The following is a 19,953-nucleotide window of genomic DNA, read 5'->3' on the forward strand; positions in this document are numbered from 1 at the left end:
AAATACCAATTTCTAACTTTATAAACATAAGAAGTCAGAATTTCCACAGATTCTTTAATTCCTGCTCTCTGTCCCCTCCCCTCCTGCTCTCTATAATAGCATCTATAAAGACTTTCCTCTTACCACATGATGACAATTGAATTCTTTCATTACTGAAGCTTCATTGAGAAATTCAATTCTCTCTCGCATGCTTGCTGCCTCATTGACTGTTTTGATGGCAACCCTGGTTTCAGGCTCATCTTTCACCACTCCTTTAGCAGTTCCCTCATATACCATCCCAAATGAACCCTGCCCAAGTTCTCGGCTCATGGTGATCTTCTCTCGAGGTACCTCCCATTCATCTGGAACATATACTGAAAAAGAAGAAATAGAAAAGGAAAAAACAAAAATAAACAAAACACTTTCAACATAGGGAACATGGAATAGATAAACCACTGGTCAATTGACGCAGGATATCAAGAACTAAAATTTACAGAGGAACAATATTGGAGAATAATGAGATTAGTTCATTTTAGTGTTCTAAGAGCCTTTCATGAAAATAATCAGTAAAAACATAGTAAATCTCAATATTTTATGTATTTGGGATTTCAGTAGTATCTTTTTTCCTCTTCTAATGCAGATTCTAATTGCTTAATATATTAGTAAACAAGAAATCCTGTGGCTGAAAACAACAATAATCCATTATTTAGTGTTCAAATTTCTAGTAATGGACCTCTATGAACTGAAGCTGGTATTTAGTTGGTGAATTTTATCACCATGCCTGGGATTTTCCAGGCTTGTTGGTCACATCAAATTCTGTATATAGGCAGTTTTAAGAAGAATAAATCAAAGTTATGGATAGTTGAATGAAAAAATATTCTAAATCATTAATAATTAGAGTAATGTAAATAAAAAACAAACAAACTCTTGAAGTACCACCTTAGACTAGCATGACAGAAAAGGAAAATGATAAATGCTGGTGGGGATGTGGAAAAATAGGTGCACTAAAGCACTGGTGGAGGACTTATGAACTCGTCTAACCATTCTGGAGAAAATGATTATCATATTGCTTGCCTTCTTAATGGGTGAAGGTAGGGCTAGAGGGAAGAAGAGAATTTGGAGCTCAAATTTTTTAAAAGGCTGCCTTCCTCCAAAAATAAACAAGTTATGTGTTCTGCTGGATAAAGCTTTTAGATCACAGGGTCATTATGCCACAGTGAATCACCAGAGAAGAACTTTAATGGAAGAGATTGCAATAATACTGGATCTTGGTGTTAACTCAAATGTTCTAGATTTCACAAATAATTTATACTATCTTCATAAGAATAGATAGAAAACCAAAAGGGAGGTCATTGAAGTCCCTCAAAACAACAGACTGAAGAAATGTTCTGGGAACTAGTAGCTCTTTAGTTCAATGTCCAACACCAAAATAAACTAAAGTTAGAAAAAAGAGTCACAAAAGAGAAGGGATAAGAAGAATTTCACTAAGTTTGTATTCTGCCAGTCTTCATCCATGTGGAGAATAGCCAAACCAGAAAAGAAGAGGATTGAGGACAACTTTAAAATGGGCAGGACAGCAATTTCAGGTTTATTTTTATTCTAACAAATATTTATTGAGTGCTTACCACATATAAGACACTACACATAAAATCCCAGATCATTTTAACTTGAAGACACCAGGGGTTGGATCAATCTATTCAAGATCTGGATGTAGAAAGTCTAAGGTAAAATAAATGCTAATAATAGTGTCAACAAAGAACTGGCTGAAACTAGTACCCAAAGGCACTGTTATTATGCAATATCTTGGGTGGGAAGGAGGTGGTAAGGACAACAAGACTCAGGATGAGCTTGTAACTGCATTTAATGTGGTTTCACTCATTCAGAATTCCACGTATTTCAAGATAACCAACTTGTGGGGGGGAGAAAATGAATTCTCTCATGTTAGTATTTACTACAGCTATTGCTAATAGGGTCTTCTTAAGATAATCAGACCCCAAGTATTACATTTAATTGAAGTCTACAAGACTTCAATATTGGCCAGAAAAAACATCACTGAATAATCACCTATAGGAATACTTACAAGTTTAGGCTACACACTAGTTTCTAACTTTCTTCTTAAGAATGTAATACCCTTAGCATATAAATCTTTAGAAATTATACAAAAGCAAGTTTGTACTCCATATGTTTAGATAATTCACCCACTAAAAAATAAGGAGGTAGGCTCACTTAAAATGAGAACTACACAAGACTTCCCAATAGATAAGACTGCTTACAAGATTCCCTTAGGGGCTATAAAAATCGGGGTCCATAACCATTTATCTCAGGAAAGTAGTTTGCTTTTTAATCAGAATTAACTGTGCAGTGTGCAGTAAAACATGGAGTTTAAAACAGTTAAACTTCTTTTTTGGAAGGATGGGCCTCTGAAGTCAATAATAAATCCTTTCCTTTATGCATTTATTCATGTGAAAACTACTATACTAAGCTAAAAAGTATATACTTCAACCAAAAGCCATAACCAATCACCTGGAGGGCTGCATGAACAATGCTATCAGCTCTTTCCTGTTGGATATTTTCAGTGTGTTCTGGAAAATGGTTATAGGCAAGCTCATTTTGGGGGGAAAGTGGGTTTTTAAACTACTTTTGAATCAAAATGTCACTTTGCCATCTTTTGAGGAAACCACCTATACTGTGCTTGTCAAAAGACTGGAGCAATTAAGTTTAAATGAGGTGACAGTGTTCTAACCAACTGGTCTAGATGACACAAAGGTTTTTAAAGTAGGTTGAGTGACATTTTGAAAAGAGTCAGAAGAGAGACCCCCCAGTTATCAAAAGTATTCATTCTTCCCTCAGTGTAAAATCAAAATCATCAGAGTCTATTTTACTACATTAATGCATTCCTAAATCTTAGTTGACATTTCACTGCCAAAGCAGCAAATAAGCATGCACCTTCTGTATTTGGTTTTATTAGGAAATTGTACACACATCCTCATCTGTCTGGAATATTTTTGTTCTGGTCTTTTCTACACAAAAGAGGATATAGTGAATTATTTCTCATTTTATCATTTAGTCTATGAGCTTTTATTTCCCTAATTCATATTTACTCTACATTGTTTGCTAACATAAATGAGAATTTCTTACATTTATATGGTACTTTCACTTTTTAAAAAAATGCTTTCACATGTATAGTGTGTTAATAATCACCAATCACTTTTCATGGTGCTAAAAAAAGGGTCTTCTCCCACATCTCCTACACTTGATTTAAATTCTTAGAAAAGAAAGAAAGCCAATATTTTCTTCATACTCTTCCTTCAACAGTCATGAAAACGTCTTATCTCCTGTGATATCAACTAGTCAAGGCCAATTTTCAGGCTCTTGATTTGGTTACTATGATAAAATACTTCAAGGAGTCATGATTTCATTGAGATTTGATGCAATTGATGCAGACTACCTACAACTCTATGTGATTTGTAGCCAAAAAAACCAAGAATTATCACCCAGACACCAACAATTAAGTGGTTCTGGGCATTCCATAATTTAATTGGACAGATAACAGGGACAAAATTTATTTCTGGGCCCATACATAAAACTTTCTCTGCTTGGTAGGATCCATAAAAAGTACTACATTGTTCTGGCCTTTGAGAGTCCACTATGTCCTGTATTCTAAGAAGAAGCATCAGAATGGGCTTTTGGTGAAATCTGACCTGATTAAAACTGGGGGAAAAAACAAACTGACTGAATAAACTATAATTAGTAAGGGCCAAAAGAAAATGGTAGAAGGAAGAGAGAAGATAAAGTTTGTGGTACTGGTGAAAGAGGGAAATGAGAGAAGCAAAGAAAAGGAATCCTAGTAAAATGTTGAAATAAAGATAATAAATATGAAAATTACATAGAATGCCCTCACGTAGGCAAAAATTAGTTTAAACATATAAAACCCATCTGAATCCAGATTAAAATACTTTTGTCTAATGTCAAAATTATCTCTTTTAGTATCTAGAATTGCTTAAGAATCTTTGTGATTTCAGGATCACATTTCATGTAATTAAAATTATTTCTGTATGGGTTATATTCAGATGCATTTCTATTGGGTGGAGTATTGAGGTTCTAGACCACTGATTTTTTTGGGGGGGTATATTCTTTCTTACATAGCAATGATGTTCTATGCCTGAAATTCCTATAATTGTAGAATACCAAGTGAATCATTTAAATAAGACCACTCTTCTTAACTTTAGGTTTTAAAAAAGAATTAGCAATGACAGAATTAAAATCAATGCTGTTCTTAATTATTTAATAGGACTTTGTGCAAAGCTCTATCCTTATATGATTCTTAAGTTCTTCTTTAGTAAGAATGTGACAATGATACTTGTGAAATCTATCTAAATAGAGCTGTATGTAAAATAATAATAATGATGATGATGATGACAGCAGCAGTAACTAACGTTTATGTATCACTTTAAATTTGGTAAAATACTATCAATTCATTAGTAGGGATTTGAACTCAGGGCTTCCTAAATCTGGTTTCTATACACTGTGCCACCTAGTGACCTCTCAGTGCATTATAACCACAAATGCCACATAAATGTAAGTTTTCATAATTATTTTTGCAATACTATGAAGCATATCATTTTCATTAGTGATAGCCCAAATCTAGAAATTACACATGTTTGTAAATGTGTTTAAACACTTACCATCTGCAGCACTGAAGTACTCTGGATTGACAGATGCATATAGAACTCCATTCCCTAATCTGTCACTGTTTCTGTCAAAAGATTTAAAATATATAATTTTTCAAAATGCCACACATATGACATTTCCACCTATCCTTCTCTCATTCAGCATCTCTTACTCTGTATGTTCTACTATATTTGCAGTGCAGATAAAGAGGGACAGGTTTTATTCTTATAATAACCATAATAAATTCATAACTTCTCTATTTGACTCAGTGTTTGAAATCCCATGAAATTTTGCATGAAATCCCATTAGTTTCTTTAGTAGTTTAAGACCATTTTACAACAATTATAGTAGGGTAGGCTTTGTAAATCTAAAAATGTATAAGACTATGCCTGGAAACACTCAAATTCACAAATCTATTCTGTTCAAGAAAAAACAAAAAGCTTGTTTGTTTTTCTTCAACTAAAAGAGGCCATTTGACAAAGGGGGGCCATATACCGCCCTCAGAAAAGTTAGTTAATTCAATAATGAAAATGGCTTTGTTTAAAGTACAAAAAGTTTAAAAGCAAAGGTAAAACAATTATGAAAAATTTCAATAAGTTGATATCTTATTTTCCTTTAAAAAGTATAAAAATTGAAGATCATGTTTTCTAAATTATACTATTTCCCCCCTAGAAGGGCTACAGTTCAAGTCCTCAATAAGATTGCTTTACAATATCTCTTTACCTTTTGGAAACTTCCATGATTCCCAACTTTACTGTTCAAACATTCAATGACAACATGAGAAACATGAGGTCCTTACCTTTTTTTATTGAAGACATACCACATTATCAGCAACCCACCAACTATAAATAATCCTGCGATAGGGAGAGCAATCATTAAGTGAAGGAAGTTTTCATAGTCTTGTCCTGCAGACATAAGGAAATAAAGTGCATTAAATAACATGGAACATTTTTATTTCAACCAATTAATGGGATTTTGAAATCTTTAATGCACTCCCCCAAAACACTCTATTTATTAATCAGATATTCTGGAAGGCAAACTAACATTTAAGGTCTTGTAGCAAAAACTATAAACAAAAAGCCCCATGTTTCTTATAAGTGAGTGTTTCTTATCAGAATTGTACCCATCTTTTTCCCTAAGTAAATTTAAAAAAATAAGGCATTCTGAAATAGTGGTATATCTGAAGAGGTGAAAGCATTTTATTTGCATTTTATTAATTCCTAAGTAGCTATATAGTACTGCAGATATAGCATTCAACCTGGAGTCAAGTATACTTGAGATCTAATCCAGTCCCAGAAATTACCTGTGTGACCCTGAGTAAGTAATTTAATCTCTGCCTCAGATTCTTCATCTTTAAAATGGGGCTAATAATAGCATCTACCTCCTGGGGTTGTTGTACAGATCAAATGTGTTAGTTTTTGTAAAATGTTAAGCATAATGCCTGGCACGTTGCAGGTACTCAATAAATGCTCATTTCCTACATTCCTTCCATTTAAATCAACATTTATAAAATCAAATTCCTTCTCTCTCTTAAAACTACTTCCTTTTTCTCACTTTGCTATTTCTTCTAGTAGTACCATTATTCAATGGTACTCATATTTTCAAGTCATGGTATTATATTTGACTCAACCATCTACTTCATCTCTCACATTCAGTAATTTCTGAGATCTTATTAATTTTTCTTCAAATCAAAACATGTATTTATTATTCAACAACATTTTTATATCTGTCTCCTCATTTTTTTACATTTTAGATTTTTAACGTTATTTTGTTTTTTTATCACCTCTTCTAAAATTGCTGCCCCTTCCCTTAGTGAGCTAGTCTTTGTAATAAACATTTTTTCAAAATGAGAAAAAAAGAAAATTCAGTAAAACTAACAAACAGATAAGTGAGTCTGACAACAAAGACAATGTTCCACTCCCAAATTTCCTCAACTTTGGAAAGAAGGCTAAACGAGCTTTTATAATCTATAGGGCCAGGTTTGGTCATTTTAATTCGTTTTCAATTTTGTGGTTTGTTTTTGTTGTTGTTTCCATTTACATGGTTGTTTGTAGTCATCATGTATATAATTTTTCTGATTTTTCTTACGCCATTGTGTCAATTTATATGCCTTTTCATGCTTTATAGAATTTTTCATATGAATTGTTTGTTATGGCAGATATTACATATTACATCTGTGTACCGTAATTCATTCAGTCACTCTCTAATCAATGTTGTTCCTTCCTTTCCATTCCTACTGCCACTAACCTAAACAAACCTAAATTACTGCAAAAATTTCCCAACTGGTTTTCCTGCCTCCATATTTTCCCTCCCTTTAATCTAGGGAATCTTAATAACTTTTTTTGGCTTTGACAGTCTGGTGACCTCTATGGACCTTTTATCAGAATAATATTTTTAAAAAGCATGAATGATAATGCACTAAAATAAAGATGTGATAGCTTTTCCTACCAATTTTATCATCTATCCATGGACCTTTATTTTTATTGGCAATCCCCCATGCCTGGAATGCTCTCCCTCCTTATCATTATCTCTCCTGACTTCCTTAGCATACTTTAAATCCTACCTAATATCCCATCTCCTACAGTAAGCCTTTCCCAATTCCCAATAATTCTAGTGCCTTCTCTTTGTTAATTATGTCATTTATCTTTTTTCCTCATTTATCTTTTTTATAGTTTGTGTGTACAATGTTGTTTATAGGTGGTCTCCTCCATTAGACTATAATCTCCTTGAGAACAGAGAGTAGCTTCCATATTTCTTTGTTTCCCCAGCACGTGGCATAGTGCCTGGCACATAGTAGACGGTTACTGTTTACTGACTTGGGGGTTCTATGGACCTCAGGTTAAAACCCCAGCCCTAACCATCCTTCACAGAAGACACTCCTCATACTGTCACTGCTCTGCTCAAAAGCTTTCATGTTGCAATCCTTGGCAACTTTATGTCCTGCTTTACTTCAGTTCATATCTCATGCTCCAAGCATTCTGTCTTACTCTCCCTGCCTCATACACAGCCAAGAGTTACCTGTCTCTCTTTGCTGTTACTTTGATCCACAGTTATGCCTGGAATCCACCCAAACCACATGTTGCCCATTTTTTTTCTGTTTGCTTTAAGTCTAGACCTATCTTGAATGGTGCCTACTCTTCCATGAAGCCTTCTCTGATCTTCTCTACCCAGTCAAAACTGCCCTTTATCTCTATAAATCTTATTTAGCATTTTATAATGTTCATCTCTCCCTTGAAGCTTATAAATAGTGACGTCAGGGTTCACTGTCTTATTTGTTCTTCTTCAGATTTTGACTTGTAGCAGGGACAATAATTGCTTGTAGGATTTAAATCATTCCAGAATAATAACATCAACCAAGTACTTCATAGTTGGTTCAATTTTTTTCTTCAAGACAGATTACAAAGGCAAAATAAAAATCCATTATTACTAATATATTGTTCAGTTTTAAGGCAGAAGAGGCTGCCATTTATACACTGCTGAATATATCTTCATGTCACTGATAGGTATCAGTTAGCATAGCATTGTTCCTGGGTATTTTTCAGAAGATATTCCTGTCATTTCTACCACTTATATTGATGGTCAGGTTGCACTGTGTTCTTTTGGGATTCTGCATTTCAAGCAGGACATGAAGAAAATGGAACATGTCCGAATGGAAAACAAAAAAATGATTAAAGGTCTAGGAAATTGGCCTAAGACATTCAGCTATGAGAACAAGCTAAAAAACCTGAGATGACTGTCTGGAGAAAAGAAGACGGGAGAGTAATTTAACAGTATTCATAAAAGGGATTTCTATAAAGAGAAAAGTTGCCAGGAAGGCTCCATCATCTCCACTGAAGAGTAAATTGGAAGAAATGACACTAAACTTGAACAGTAAAGATTATCACTTGACATAAGGAAAAACTTTCCCAATAATAAAATAAATATGTAAGACTTTCCCTTGGGTATATATATCCATTTGTACCAGGGAAGTCACTTCTGGTTCTCCCATCCTTGTCTGCCACTGCTGAGGTTACATGGCTTCACCATGAAGGTACTGTATGTAACACTTTCATCTTAATGGGAATGAATAAGACTAGTTCAAAATGAGTGTACTACCCTCGAACATATATATTTTGTCCAAATACACAGACAAAAACATATCTCATCACCATTCATTATCTTCCCATTCCTCATGAAAGCTCTGGCATTCCTTTACTTTGTTGATAAAAAATGACACAGGGAGAAACAATTTGGGGAAGTTTACAAGATGACTCTAAAGGGTTTTGGATGCTAGATCTGATGACAGGTTAATGTTAGAATGTTAGACAACTTAGGTATAAAGGGTTTTTTCTTTTCTTCAATTTCAGGAGATGAAAGCAAAATAAATTAATAAATAATTTAAGCTACTTTCAGGTTAATAATTCTAATATACCTCATTTTTATTTTTGTCTGGTGGGATCCTGATTTTCAAAGGCAAATTAATTCTTTTAAATAATAAATATTATCTGAAACCCCTTAAAGAGTGCCACCTAAAGTACCAAGGATTTGTTGGGTTCTTTTCTTGATTCTTAAAGCTTCATATCACATTCTATCTATTGCACTGACAAAATAAATCCAAATCATCTGGAGAGCTATAATTGTACGCTGTCCAAATGCGACTCTCTATGAGAAATAATATTTAACACTCAGATTCCCAATAAAATAGCCACAAATACAACACAGAATAATAGAAAAAGCAAAATAACCAATATATTCAAACTAAACGTAATGGAAGAGTCCAATTTTTATCAATTAGAATAATGATTTATCTAGGTCAACCAATGAGTTCCTACTTGGTGCCTACTATGTGGTTAGCCTTGTGCTGGGTATTGGTTAACTTTTTTTCTACACACTTTCTGGTCATATTATTTTTCATCATCTAATTATCAGGAATCTTCTAGAATATTTAAAGATACTTCTTTCATTTGTAACCTGTCTTTTATATAATTTCATTATTAAAAACATTATTCTGTATCCTAAATTTCACAAATCTATGATTACTATCATACTTGGGGGAAAAAAATTGTGCCTGGATTTAGGAAGACCCAAGTTCAAATTCTCTCTCAGACATTAGCTGTGTGACCCTTGGCAAGTCATTTAGATTCTCTTTGCCTTAATCCACTGGAGCAGGAAATAGCAAACCATTCTAGTATCCTTGCTAAGAAAATCCACTAACCAGTGAAGTCTCTGAGGTCATAAAAGGGTAGCAATGAACAACAACATTATCAAAATTCTTACTTTTGGGTGGGACATAGAAGAATACAGGGTCAGTCCATGATCCATTCCCAGAAAGAGAGGTGGCCTGAACACGGGCTGAATAGTTCCCAGGGTTCAGCCGTGTAAGCTTGGCCCCTCCAAATTTCCTGTATTCCTGTCTGGAAATACATTCCCGCTGATCCTAAAAGAAACACAATAACCTGTATTAGTTTCTCCCAATCAAAGAGCCCTGTGATTTTTTCAGCATGTGCTGCTATCTCAGATTCTCACACTAGTGACTTCTACTCTGTGAATTCCCGTCTCTCACTGAGCTAATATCTAATAAAAGAGGGAAGGAGGAAGAGAGAAAATCAGAGAAAGTAGCATTCTAGTAATAGCTCTTCTTCTGTATCTTTCCTTGTCTACTGTAACATTATGCAATATTTTAGAAATCAAATATAAGTTTGATTTAAGCATATGAATTTCATATCCAACTAGAAAAACATCTCTAAAAGATTAGTTACCTGTATGCTAAAAGTTTTTTTTTTAATTTTTTATGGCATAAAACTGTAAAAAAAAATTTTAACTCAGAATTTTGTTTTAACAACTTTACCACCAATTCCTACCTTTCCTCTGCTTAATTCAATTTAAAAAAATATCTTCACTTTAATTTTTTAAAGGTTATAATAAAAAAGTTCTAGCCTAAATGATATTCATTAAATGATACACAGAACCCTACCCAGATCTTACCTCTACTTGCTGACCATACTTTATTTCATACATTAATATCAGTCCATTGGGATTTTCAGGTTCTGGCCACTTCAAGTGGACAGTATTATCTGGCCTTTCTTCCCACAGCACGGGCCCAGGAATATTATCTGCCCCTTCTGTAAAATAATTCCAACAAGTGACAAAAGTAAGCCAGTCAAAGATGAGTGACAAAAAAAACAGTGTAAGAATAAATTATGCTTACAAAGCAAAATGAAGAAATAGAGAATTCTTCAGAGTTAAATTGCTCATGTCAGGAATTGCTAAGAAATGAATAGTCTTCAGAACCGAACATGTGCAGATAGATTGAAAGATGTCATCACACAAGAAACAATCTAATCCATAGTCACTAGAATCTTATCAATTAAAATATCACCTTGTACCCTGGGGGGGGGGAGGAACTAATAACTAAATAAGTTCAATTTTTTTTTCTATTAGCTGCCTTTTATTGGAGGGCAAATAATTGGGATAAGGAAGGCAAATACAAACAGTACAGTAAAGCCTCATTATTTTGCACTCTACTAACTTAGAACATGCAAGAATTCAGAAGGGATTGAGCTAAAGTTTACCTTGGTATTAACTATGAAAAAAAAAAAGAGGCTTCCTAAGCAAACGAATAATGTAAACAAAATTACATGGGGTTATTTTTACCAACTGAAAAGAACGGACCATTTTTAATCATTTTGGTAGAAAATAGACTCAAGGCTCAGTGTCTTAGACATATTCAATTCATCAAACATTTATTAAATTCGTACTATTTCAAAGGTACTTTGGTATGGTTAGAAATACAGGGATAAGAAAAAAATATAAGTGTATATATGTGTGTGTGTGTACACACATATATTTGCATACATTCTCTTCTTCCTACCTACATCTATTTACACTATATACATATATGTAATATGTATTTATATATAACATATATACATTTCTTCCTACCTATATATATAATATACACACATATATATATAAATAATGTATGTATGGAAGAGAACTAAATTCACTACAGAATAAGTAGGTAAGCACTATTTAAATTGGAAGTTTAATATATTAATGATAAGTATCATTTTCTTGATAATTTGATTCATTGATTGATTTGATTAAACTATTTACTGATTAAAGCAGGGCTCTGGCGAAGCTCTAGCTTCCTTCAGATGCCTTTGGTATGAGATGGTAAAAACAAACCAAAAAAAGGTCTTCATTCTTTAAATATAGTCTATAATTCAGAGTTATTCATTTAGACAAGCTTCCTAATTAGTTTTAATTAGCAAGTTTTATTTCTGTTTAAAAAGAGTTTTTGCTCCTTAGTTAGGCTCCTACCTGCTGGCATGGTCCTGGCAAAGACAAAGTTAGAAGCACTGCAGCCAAGAGTGTCAGCTTCATGGTTGCAACTATGAATATCAATTCGGTACAAAGTAAAAGGCCTGAGATGAGAAATTAAAGTCCTCTCTTTATTATCCACTCGGCTCTCAAAGAATGGGTATTCTGTTTCAATCTCTTCTGCGTCTGACATGTTGGTGAAGTGATCAGCCACTGTAGTGTTCCTGTTCCGACTGGGCATCGTAGAATTGGCAATTTGGAAGACATCCCTCCGCCTCCTTTCAGGTCTACAAGGAAAACAAAAGCTTGGCTTTAAAAAGCTTCTACTTTTTGTTTTTAGAAACACCTGCTCATAAAATATCAAGTAGAACCATAAGAAAAAGAAAAAAAAAACCTAACACACAAGGGGAAAAAATAGCTGTGTCTAGTTTAGAATAAAGTCAATAAGTCAACAAGCATTTATTAAGCTCTTGCTATGTGCCAGGAACTAGAAAGGATAATAATCCCTGCCCTCAAGGAGCTCTCAGTGAAATGGAGAAACAATGTGCAAATAACTATTTACAAACAAGATACAATTGGATAAACTGAAGATTATCGCAAGGGGAGGGGGAGAGACATTGGCATGAAGGGGTACTAGGAAAACTTCTTACAAAAGGTGGTATTTTAGCTGGAATCAAGGTATGAAAGGCAGGAGATAAGGGAGGGAAGACATCACAGACAGATTGAACAGCCATTGAAAATGCAGAATTGGGAGATAAAAGATAAGACAATAGGATGATCTAGGAACCTCTCTTTTTTAGGTGTAGATTTTATATTCTCAGATCTGGAAATCTTAGGATCTTTCCACTACACCCAAACACACCCAAAGGCAAACTTTGTCTCTAAGTCATTACCTGAGCATGCAGAATCCTTTTCATGTTTGATTACAATGATAATGCCATCTGGTTCACAGACCACACAATTAGGCTTTAAAGGTTACAAACCTACTAACTAGATCTCATTAAAATTCATTAGAAGGCTAGAAGAGAAGCAGACAGGAGCCCTAAAACAAAAGGCCTGGTCCTAGATGGGTTCAACATCTGGAGGCACAAGGGCACTTAGGTGTTTCAAGGACTTTTATCATTTATTTGGCACTAAACTGAAATAAGGTGTTTTTTTTTTAAACAAACCCAAAGCTCAGTCTTAGATTAAATAAAACATGTATGTGTTTATAACAAAATTAACAAAAAAATGTGACTATGATGAAGGAAATTCTTTAAAAAAAAAGAGAGAGAACAACAAATGAATAAGTTGATGAGACATAAGAAGCCCAAATTTAGGATCTAGCATAACACTGATTTTATGGGATGTATAAAACTCAGATCTTTAGCTCAACCATTTGATTCTTAAAACCAGAATCCTAACACGAATCAACAAAATTTATGGGTAAAAAAAGAGGTGGAGAAATGACAATTGTGTGATAACCTCCATATACACTAGGACAAAAATATTGTTGTGTTTGTGACCATCTATCGGTTTCCAGAATTATAGGAGGATTGAAAAGGTAAAATAGCAGAAAGAGAATAAACTGTACTTGGAAAATAATTTTAGAGATTTCAAGAAAATGGTAATATGGTATAGAGGGGGAGAAATAAGAAATCCACTCATTTTCTGGTCCATTGCAATTTCACCTATGAAACACAAAACAACCAAGCAAAAGCAGCAATAGTTTCAAATGACAAGGAAGATATTCTAAGAAATGATTTATTCATTTATTCTACCAAAGTTTGTTAGCATCTTATTGATGCATAGTTGACTCTATGAAGGAAAATGAAGAACTTTTAAGTTTATAGAGATGGGGAGAGGGTCTGAGGAGTGGGACATTAGTGATTACTCAGTCTACTGGTCAGACTGATTTTACTGTAGATATTGTTTTCATTCCTTGCCTTTGTGCTATAAAACACTGGGCCCCCCATCGAAATCACAAACAGGCCAGGGCAGGATGATGTCACAGTACAGATGTCTTCATTTCCAGCAGACATAAAACCACAAAGTTAAAGCTTTATGTTTATGTACTGTATTCTCTTTCAAAATATTAGGAGGAGGGAGGCACCCTGCAAGATGAAAAACAAAACCCACACCCATAAAGCAGAAACAGAGCAATAGGTAAAATACTAGAAATCCAAGTTACTGCGAAGGAGGCCTGGGTTCACACTTAAAAATTTCCCCTCTTGCCTGCTCTGGAAAAAAACAAACCACACACAGAATAGTTGCATCGACAAGTAACAAGATGCCTAGATGTATCCAATGGAGAAATCTCACCGTGTCACAATCTCACATTTACTTGCTACTCAGAATTCTTACAGTCACTTAGTAGTTTAGCTATTTACAAGGCTGCTATCTTTTGTTTATTATAGATCAGAGGTTGTTGAAACAAAAGTAAGAAGGATAACAACATCCTTTCAGAAAATTCGGCAGAGATGGAAGAAACAGAAATAATGACATGAAATAAAGTTCTTAGAAATGACTATCTATCCAAATAATGTTACCTACAGTAAATATTTAACTAAGTCATCTGCCCTCTCTGGCAAATCCCCATAGGAAAAAGGTTTTGCTTTTCAAAATCTAAGATGTCAGAGAGTAAAGCAAAATGATGGGCATTTAAAAAAAATACAAACAAACTCAAAACATTTACTGCCAAAAAACATGCTTGCTACTTCAGAAAATGTACCTAAAATACAGGAAAACGAATCTTCAACCACTTAGACAAATATCAACCATTACTCTAAAATACTTTGAACAGAGGCAGCTAGGTAGTTCATGTGGAAAGAGCCAGGATAGAGAGGGGAGGTCCTGGGTTCAAATTTGGCCTCAGATTATTCCTAGTTGTTTGCTCCCAGATGAGTCACTTAACTCCAGGGTCTAGCCCTTAACACTCTTCTGCCTTGGAACCAATATTTAACATTGATTCTAAGATGGAAGGTAAGGGTTTAAAAAAATTATTTGGACAATGTTTCATACGACAAATCAAATTTGACTGCTGTTAGTCCAAAGACTAAATAAATAGTACTTAGAATGAATGACAGGCTTTAAAATAATTTTTAATGATTTAAGTTGCAAAAGAGAAAGCTCTCCTTTATGATTCAGTCTTATTCTGTCATTAGGACCACACCTGACACCAATAGTTTTGTTACAACTTGCACATACTTAAGATTACAAGGGGAAAAAATAAGTAGACAGATTTTGTTCTCTCCTCCCCTCCCATTTCTGTCTTCATTATTTCTTACAGTAAAAAAACAAAAAATTTTGTATAACTCTTTAGTTGGAAGAATGAATGTCTAACTACAATGGCTAAAATTGCACATCTATGTATTGTACAATTTTAACTGCTCATCACTATAGCACATAAAGTGGAATCTGATTATTTCATAAGTAACAAATAAGTAAAAAGACTCTTTAACTTATAGTAAAGAATGCTTTTCTGCCTTGGCTCTTAGAACCAGGAAAGTAAGTGGAAGCAACTGATGAAATCATCATATAGGAGTATTTTTGTCTTCTTAACTTTACTCATACAAAATAATTAGAATATAACATGGTATCTCTGTAGGGCACTGCATAAAGGATGATTTCCTATAGCTTTCCTTTGTCTTTTATACTCCACCTGCATTTACATTTGTGAAAAAGTTATTACCATAGAGCTAGACTAAAGGGAGCTGCTACACTCATCAAAAATGACCTCTTTGAGTAGTAAAGACTCAAAATAGTGAGCCCTCTGGTATGTACACGCTGGATGGTATCCTTCGAATTGTGAGTGGAACAAATGTTTGTCTATTATTGTTCATCATCAAGACATCAAATGCATCGCCCATTCTGAAGCACTATGTATTGTTAGGAGGGTCAATACCAATCTACGCTGAAAGGGTTACATTCAGGAAATAAATGTGATAATTTATATGGAATGTCACTGCAAGACCCTAAACATTGGCCCCACAGGCCAATTATCTTCCACTAAAACAGCTTACCAGAGAGTAAAAAGGAAATATAAGCATCCAAATCAGTGACAAGTTCAATAATACCTATTTTTAAATGCTTTGCAAAATGGCCTTTGATACCTAAAAACCAGCTTTAGTTACTTCAGATAATATCCTGAGCCCAGGGGACAGATATTATTTCTGTGAATACAGAAAACATTGATTTGGAAATGGTATCTCCACCACTACCATCCCAATTATGAAAGAGCTTTATTTCTTGATTCTTCATTTTTTAAAAGAAGAATGGTATCTTAGAATCATAGAACTTTCAAGTTCAAAAGAGCTTTAGAAATTACTTAATCCAATTCTTATACATCTTAGAGACAGAAAAACTGATCTTCAACCACTTAGACAGTTATCAGAAATGTTACTTAAAATGTATTTTTAATTCTTTACAATTTAGTAGAAGGCAAAATGACTGGTAGTCTCACAAATGAGGAGCCACAGAACTAAAGGGTTCTTCAAATTAAAAAAAAAATCCTAAAAGAACCAATGAAAGAGAGACAGAAACAGAGACAGAGACAGAAAGGGAAAGGGAGAAGGAGGGAGATGGAGAGGGAGGGAAGGAGAGAGACAGAGAAAGAGAGAGACAAAGAGAGAAAAGAAAAAGAAGGAAGGAAGGGAAAAGGGAGGTAGAGAGAGAAAGAGAATGGGAAAGAGGGAGAGGGTGAGAGGGGAATAAGAGGGAAGGGGGGAGAGAATGAGAGAGAGAGAGTGAGTTAAAGAGAAGGGGGGAAGGAAGGAGAGGGAGACAGAGAAAGGAAAAACAAGGAAGGAAGGAAAGAGGGAGAAAGAGTCAGAGAAAGAGAGAAAAGAAAAAGAAGGAAGGAGGGGAAAAGGGAGGTAGAGAGAGAGAAAGAGAATGGGAAAGAGGGAGAGGGTGAGAGGGGAATAAGAGGGAAGGCGGGGAGAGAATGAGAGAGAGAGAGTGAGTTAAAGAGAAGGGGGGAAGGAAGGGGAGAGAGAGTTAAAGAGGAGAGAAGGAAGGAGAGAGGGAGACAGAGAAAGGAAAAACAAGGAAGGAAGGAAAGAGGGAGAAAGAGTCAGAGAAAGAGAGAAAAGAAAAAGAAGGAAGGAGTGAAAGAGGGAGAGAGAAACAGAGAGAAGAAAAAGAATTAAAATTAGCAAAATGGAATGTTTATATGCCCAGAATCAGTCAGTCAATCAACATTTGTTAAGCATGTCTTACATAGCAGGCACACCTTGCTAAGCCCTGAAAATATAAAGAAGGGTACTCACAAAGGTTTTATCTAATGGAGGGACACAGTATGCAAACAACTATGCATAAACAAAATATATACAGAGTAAATTGGAGACAATCAGTGTTCATCCACTCAGTTGTGTGCAGGGCTGGTAACTGAGCGCTACTGGCAGGTACCATGGGATTTTTACTTTAATGCAGTTCGGGGGATGCACCCTGATTACTTCTTGTGGAGTGGCAATTTTTGTGAAATGGTCATATTTAGCTCCTCAGGTAAACATGATGAATAGGAATTTCTTGAACCTTCTAGAAAAAAAAGGTTACAAAAAAGAGGCATGTCCAGCTTTCTATCTCCTTATTCATAGAACACTACATCTCTCGACTGCTCATTGTAGCTGCTATTCCCAGCAGGAGAAGCAGAACAGTGGGATGCCATCAGGAACCGGCTTTTGTTTTAATGCTTTAATCTGTAAGGCTAGTCTTTGGGACTGGTTCCCAAATACGGATGGAAGGGTGTTTCATGACCAATTCCTTTGGCTCCCAATTAACTTGAGAACCAATATGTATCACTATGGCTATCAGGAGACCCGAGAGTCACTCTGTGAGTTCCTACTTTATTTATTTAACCCAGAGCTTCTGTTTTACAATCAATACTGTCTATTGGGATATAAGAGAGGAGAGCAGTAAGGGCTAGGCAATGGGAGTTAAGTGACTTGCCCAGGGTCACACACACAGCTAGGCAGGGTCTGAGGGCATACTTGAACCCAGGCCCTCTCATCTCTGGGACCGCCTCTCAATCCTCTGGACTACCTGGTTGCCTTTGTGAGTCCCTGCTTTAGAGAGATACTGAAAGTAGTAATCAGACCTGGGTACAAAGATAGAATTGTGCAGAAAATTCTCGAAGACTTTTCTGTACTCGGCCTCTTCTTTTTCTGCCTGCTTCTCGGCCTCCGTCTTAGGACAAGCACAGCAAGGTCCTTTCTCCCCACCACAGACTTCGGTTTTAGGATTTTCAGTAACCTCTTCAACGTCAATGGTCCCATCAGCGTATTTTCTAATAGGGACTTTGTCTTTAAAAAAGAGAGAAAGAGAGAGACTAGATATAAATGTGTTCTTTTAATTAAAAAAATTTTTTTAATTTATAAAATAATAATTGCTTTTAAAAATTATTTTATTTTTATTGTTTCTGAGTTATACATGTATTATCAATGCAAAATATATTTCCATGTTATTTATTTTTGTAAGTTAATAATCTTATAATAATAATAAATAATAAATAAATAAAAATAATAAAAGTCTTATAAAATCAAAACCTCAAATCATATGTTTTTAGCATGCAGAAATAATTGTAAGAAAAAATGACTGTTGACAATGTCTCTAAAGACTTTGTTTTTATCTTCAAATGAGAAGCTTAACAAGTTACCCGATATGTATACTATAAAGGCCTTGACATTTTCAAACAATAAGAACTGACATTTATAGGTTTCAACATCTACAAGCAATGCATCCTTCATCGTTACCTTTGGAACAATAATTGTGTCGGTAGAGGTAACTATCTTGAGGCTGTCGCTGCCATCTTACTATGTAGTAAGACAAGTTACCATTTGGGAGGGAAGGAGGATTCCACTTCACAATGAGCTGGGAGGACGAATTAGATGCTGAAATAACATCCAAGGGAATAGAAGGAACTAGGGAAAAAAGTAAGCAAGAGTTATAGCTCAGGATATGATATCATATGTGAGGCTGATAGAAAAATTAACAGAAAGTTGGTTATAGCATTTTTATTTCCAGCTAGTCCATTATAAAAATGACCTTATATTAGATCTCTAAGGGATGCAGTTGCTGGATCTGAAGTCCAAACCTTGCCTCAGCTGTGAAATCTTGGTCTGTTGTCTGACCTCTAAAAGCATCAGTTTACTAATTTAGAAAGTGGGGACAATAATAATGCCTATTTTCATGAGGTTGCTGTAAGGATCAAAGGAGATAATAGATGTCTAAAACTTTAGACTGCTATGTGAACATATTAAGGGGTTATAAACATTGGTTTAAGGAGTATTCATATTATCAAAATTAGATTCTTGAAGTATTAAATTATATTCAAAAGAAATATATATACATATTTAATTTTTATAAATAAAAATACTACGAGTCATGATTAATGTCAAAAGAAATAAAAAGCCCAATATCTGAATTAATGACTTTAAAATCAAAATTCTTATGAGCATTCTAAGTTTGACTACAGTTAGAATAAATCTGGTTTGTTTAAGCAAAATGTATGCAATGTAAATATTTGGAAGTTATATGTAACAAGATCATGTAAGGTGTTATCTTGTGAGTAAGGGAGAAATTACTAGGAAGTTTATGCTATTTAATTCCAAGATTTTATGGGGGTGTGGGGTTGGGGATGAGAATCTAATGGAAGCATGCCTACCAGGGTTTCAGAGATGCATAATGCAAATGAATTAGAATTAAATATTAGTGTGGATTTAAGCCATAAGGAAGATATTTATAAACACTAAAAACAACTTATGAGTTTTTAGGGATAGGGGCTACATCTGTGATTTCATTGCAATAAGGAGCTCCAAGATAATGAAGCTTTCATTTCTAATATAGAGTATCTGTCACTTTCTCTTCAATTTCATTTTTCTTAGAAAGATGCCTAGATCATGGACATGTAAGTTTCTTACTAAGATTCACAGAGTCAAAAAGTCAGATATAAAACTTGAACAGAAATCTTTCTGGCTCTAAAGTTGGCTGTTCATCCACTACTCCAAGCCGCCTAATTTCAAA

General features: G+C 34.6%; 1 protein-coding gene across 2 annotated transcripts in view; it reads right to left on the reverse strand.

Annotated features, from left to right (window-relative positions):
- The window catches only part of IGF1R (insulin like growth factor 1 receptor), a 380,297-nt gene that overhangs the window by 31,399 nt on the left and 328,945 nt on the right, over nt 1–19,953 (reverse strand). For both annotated transcript variants that reach the window (XM_056807031.1, XM_056807043.1), the window contains 8 exons: nt 18,684–18,851; nt 18,029–18,233; nt 11,953–12,239; nt 10,615–10,751; nt 9,907–10,066; nt 5,450–5,555; nt 4,665–4,735; nt 124–353 (listed from right to left, as the gene is read on the reverse strand). In XM_056807031.1, the coding sequence (XP_056663009.1) occupies nt 124–353; nt 4,665–4,735; nt 5,450–5,555; nt 9,907–10,066; nt 10,615–10,751; nt 11,953–12,239; nt 18,029–18,233; nt 18,684–18,851 (1,364 nt within the window). The remainder of the gene's footprint in view (nt 1–123; nt 354–4,664; nt 4,736–5,449; nt 5,556–9,906; nt 10,067–10,614; nt 10,752–11,952; nt 12,240–18,028; nt 18,234–18,683; nt 18,852–19,953) is intronic.

The sequence above is a fragment of the Monodelphis domestica genome, chromosome 1 (genome assembly GCF_027887165.1).
Source record: "Monodelphis domestica isolate mMonDom1 chromosome 1, mMonDom1.pri, whole genome shotgun sequence".
Classification (NCBI taxonomy): domain Eukaryota; kingdom Metazoa; phylum Chordata; class Mammalia; order Didelphimorphia; family Didelphidae; genus Monodelphis; species Monodelphis domestica.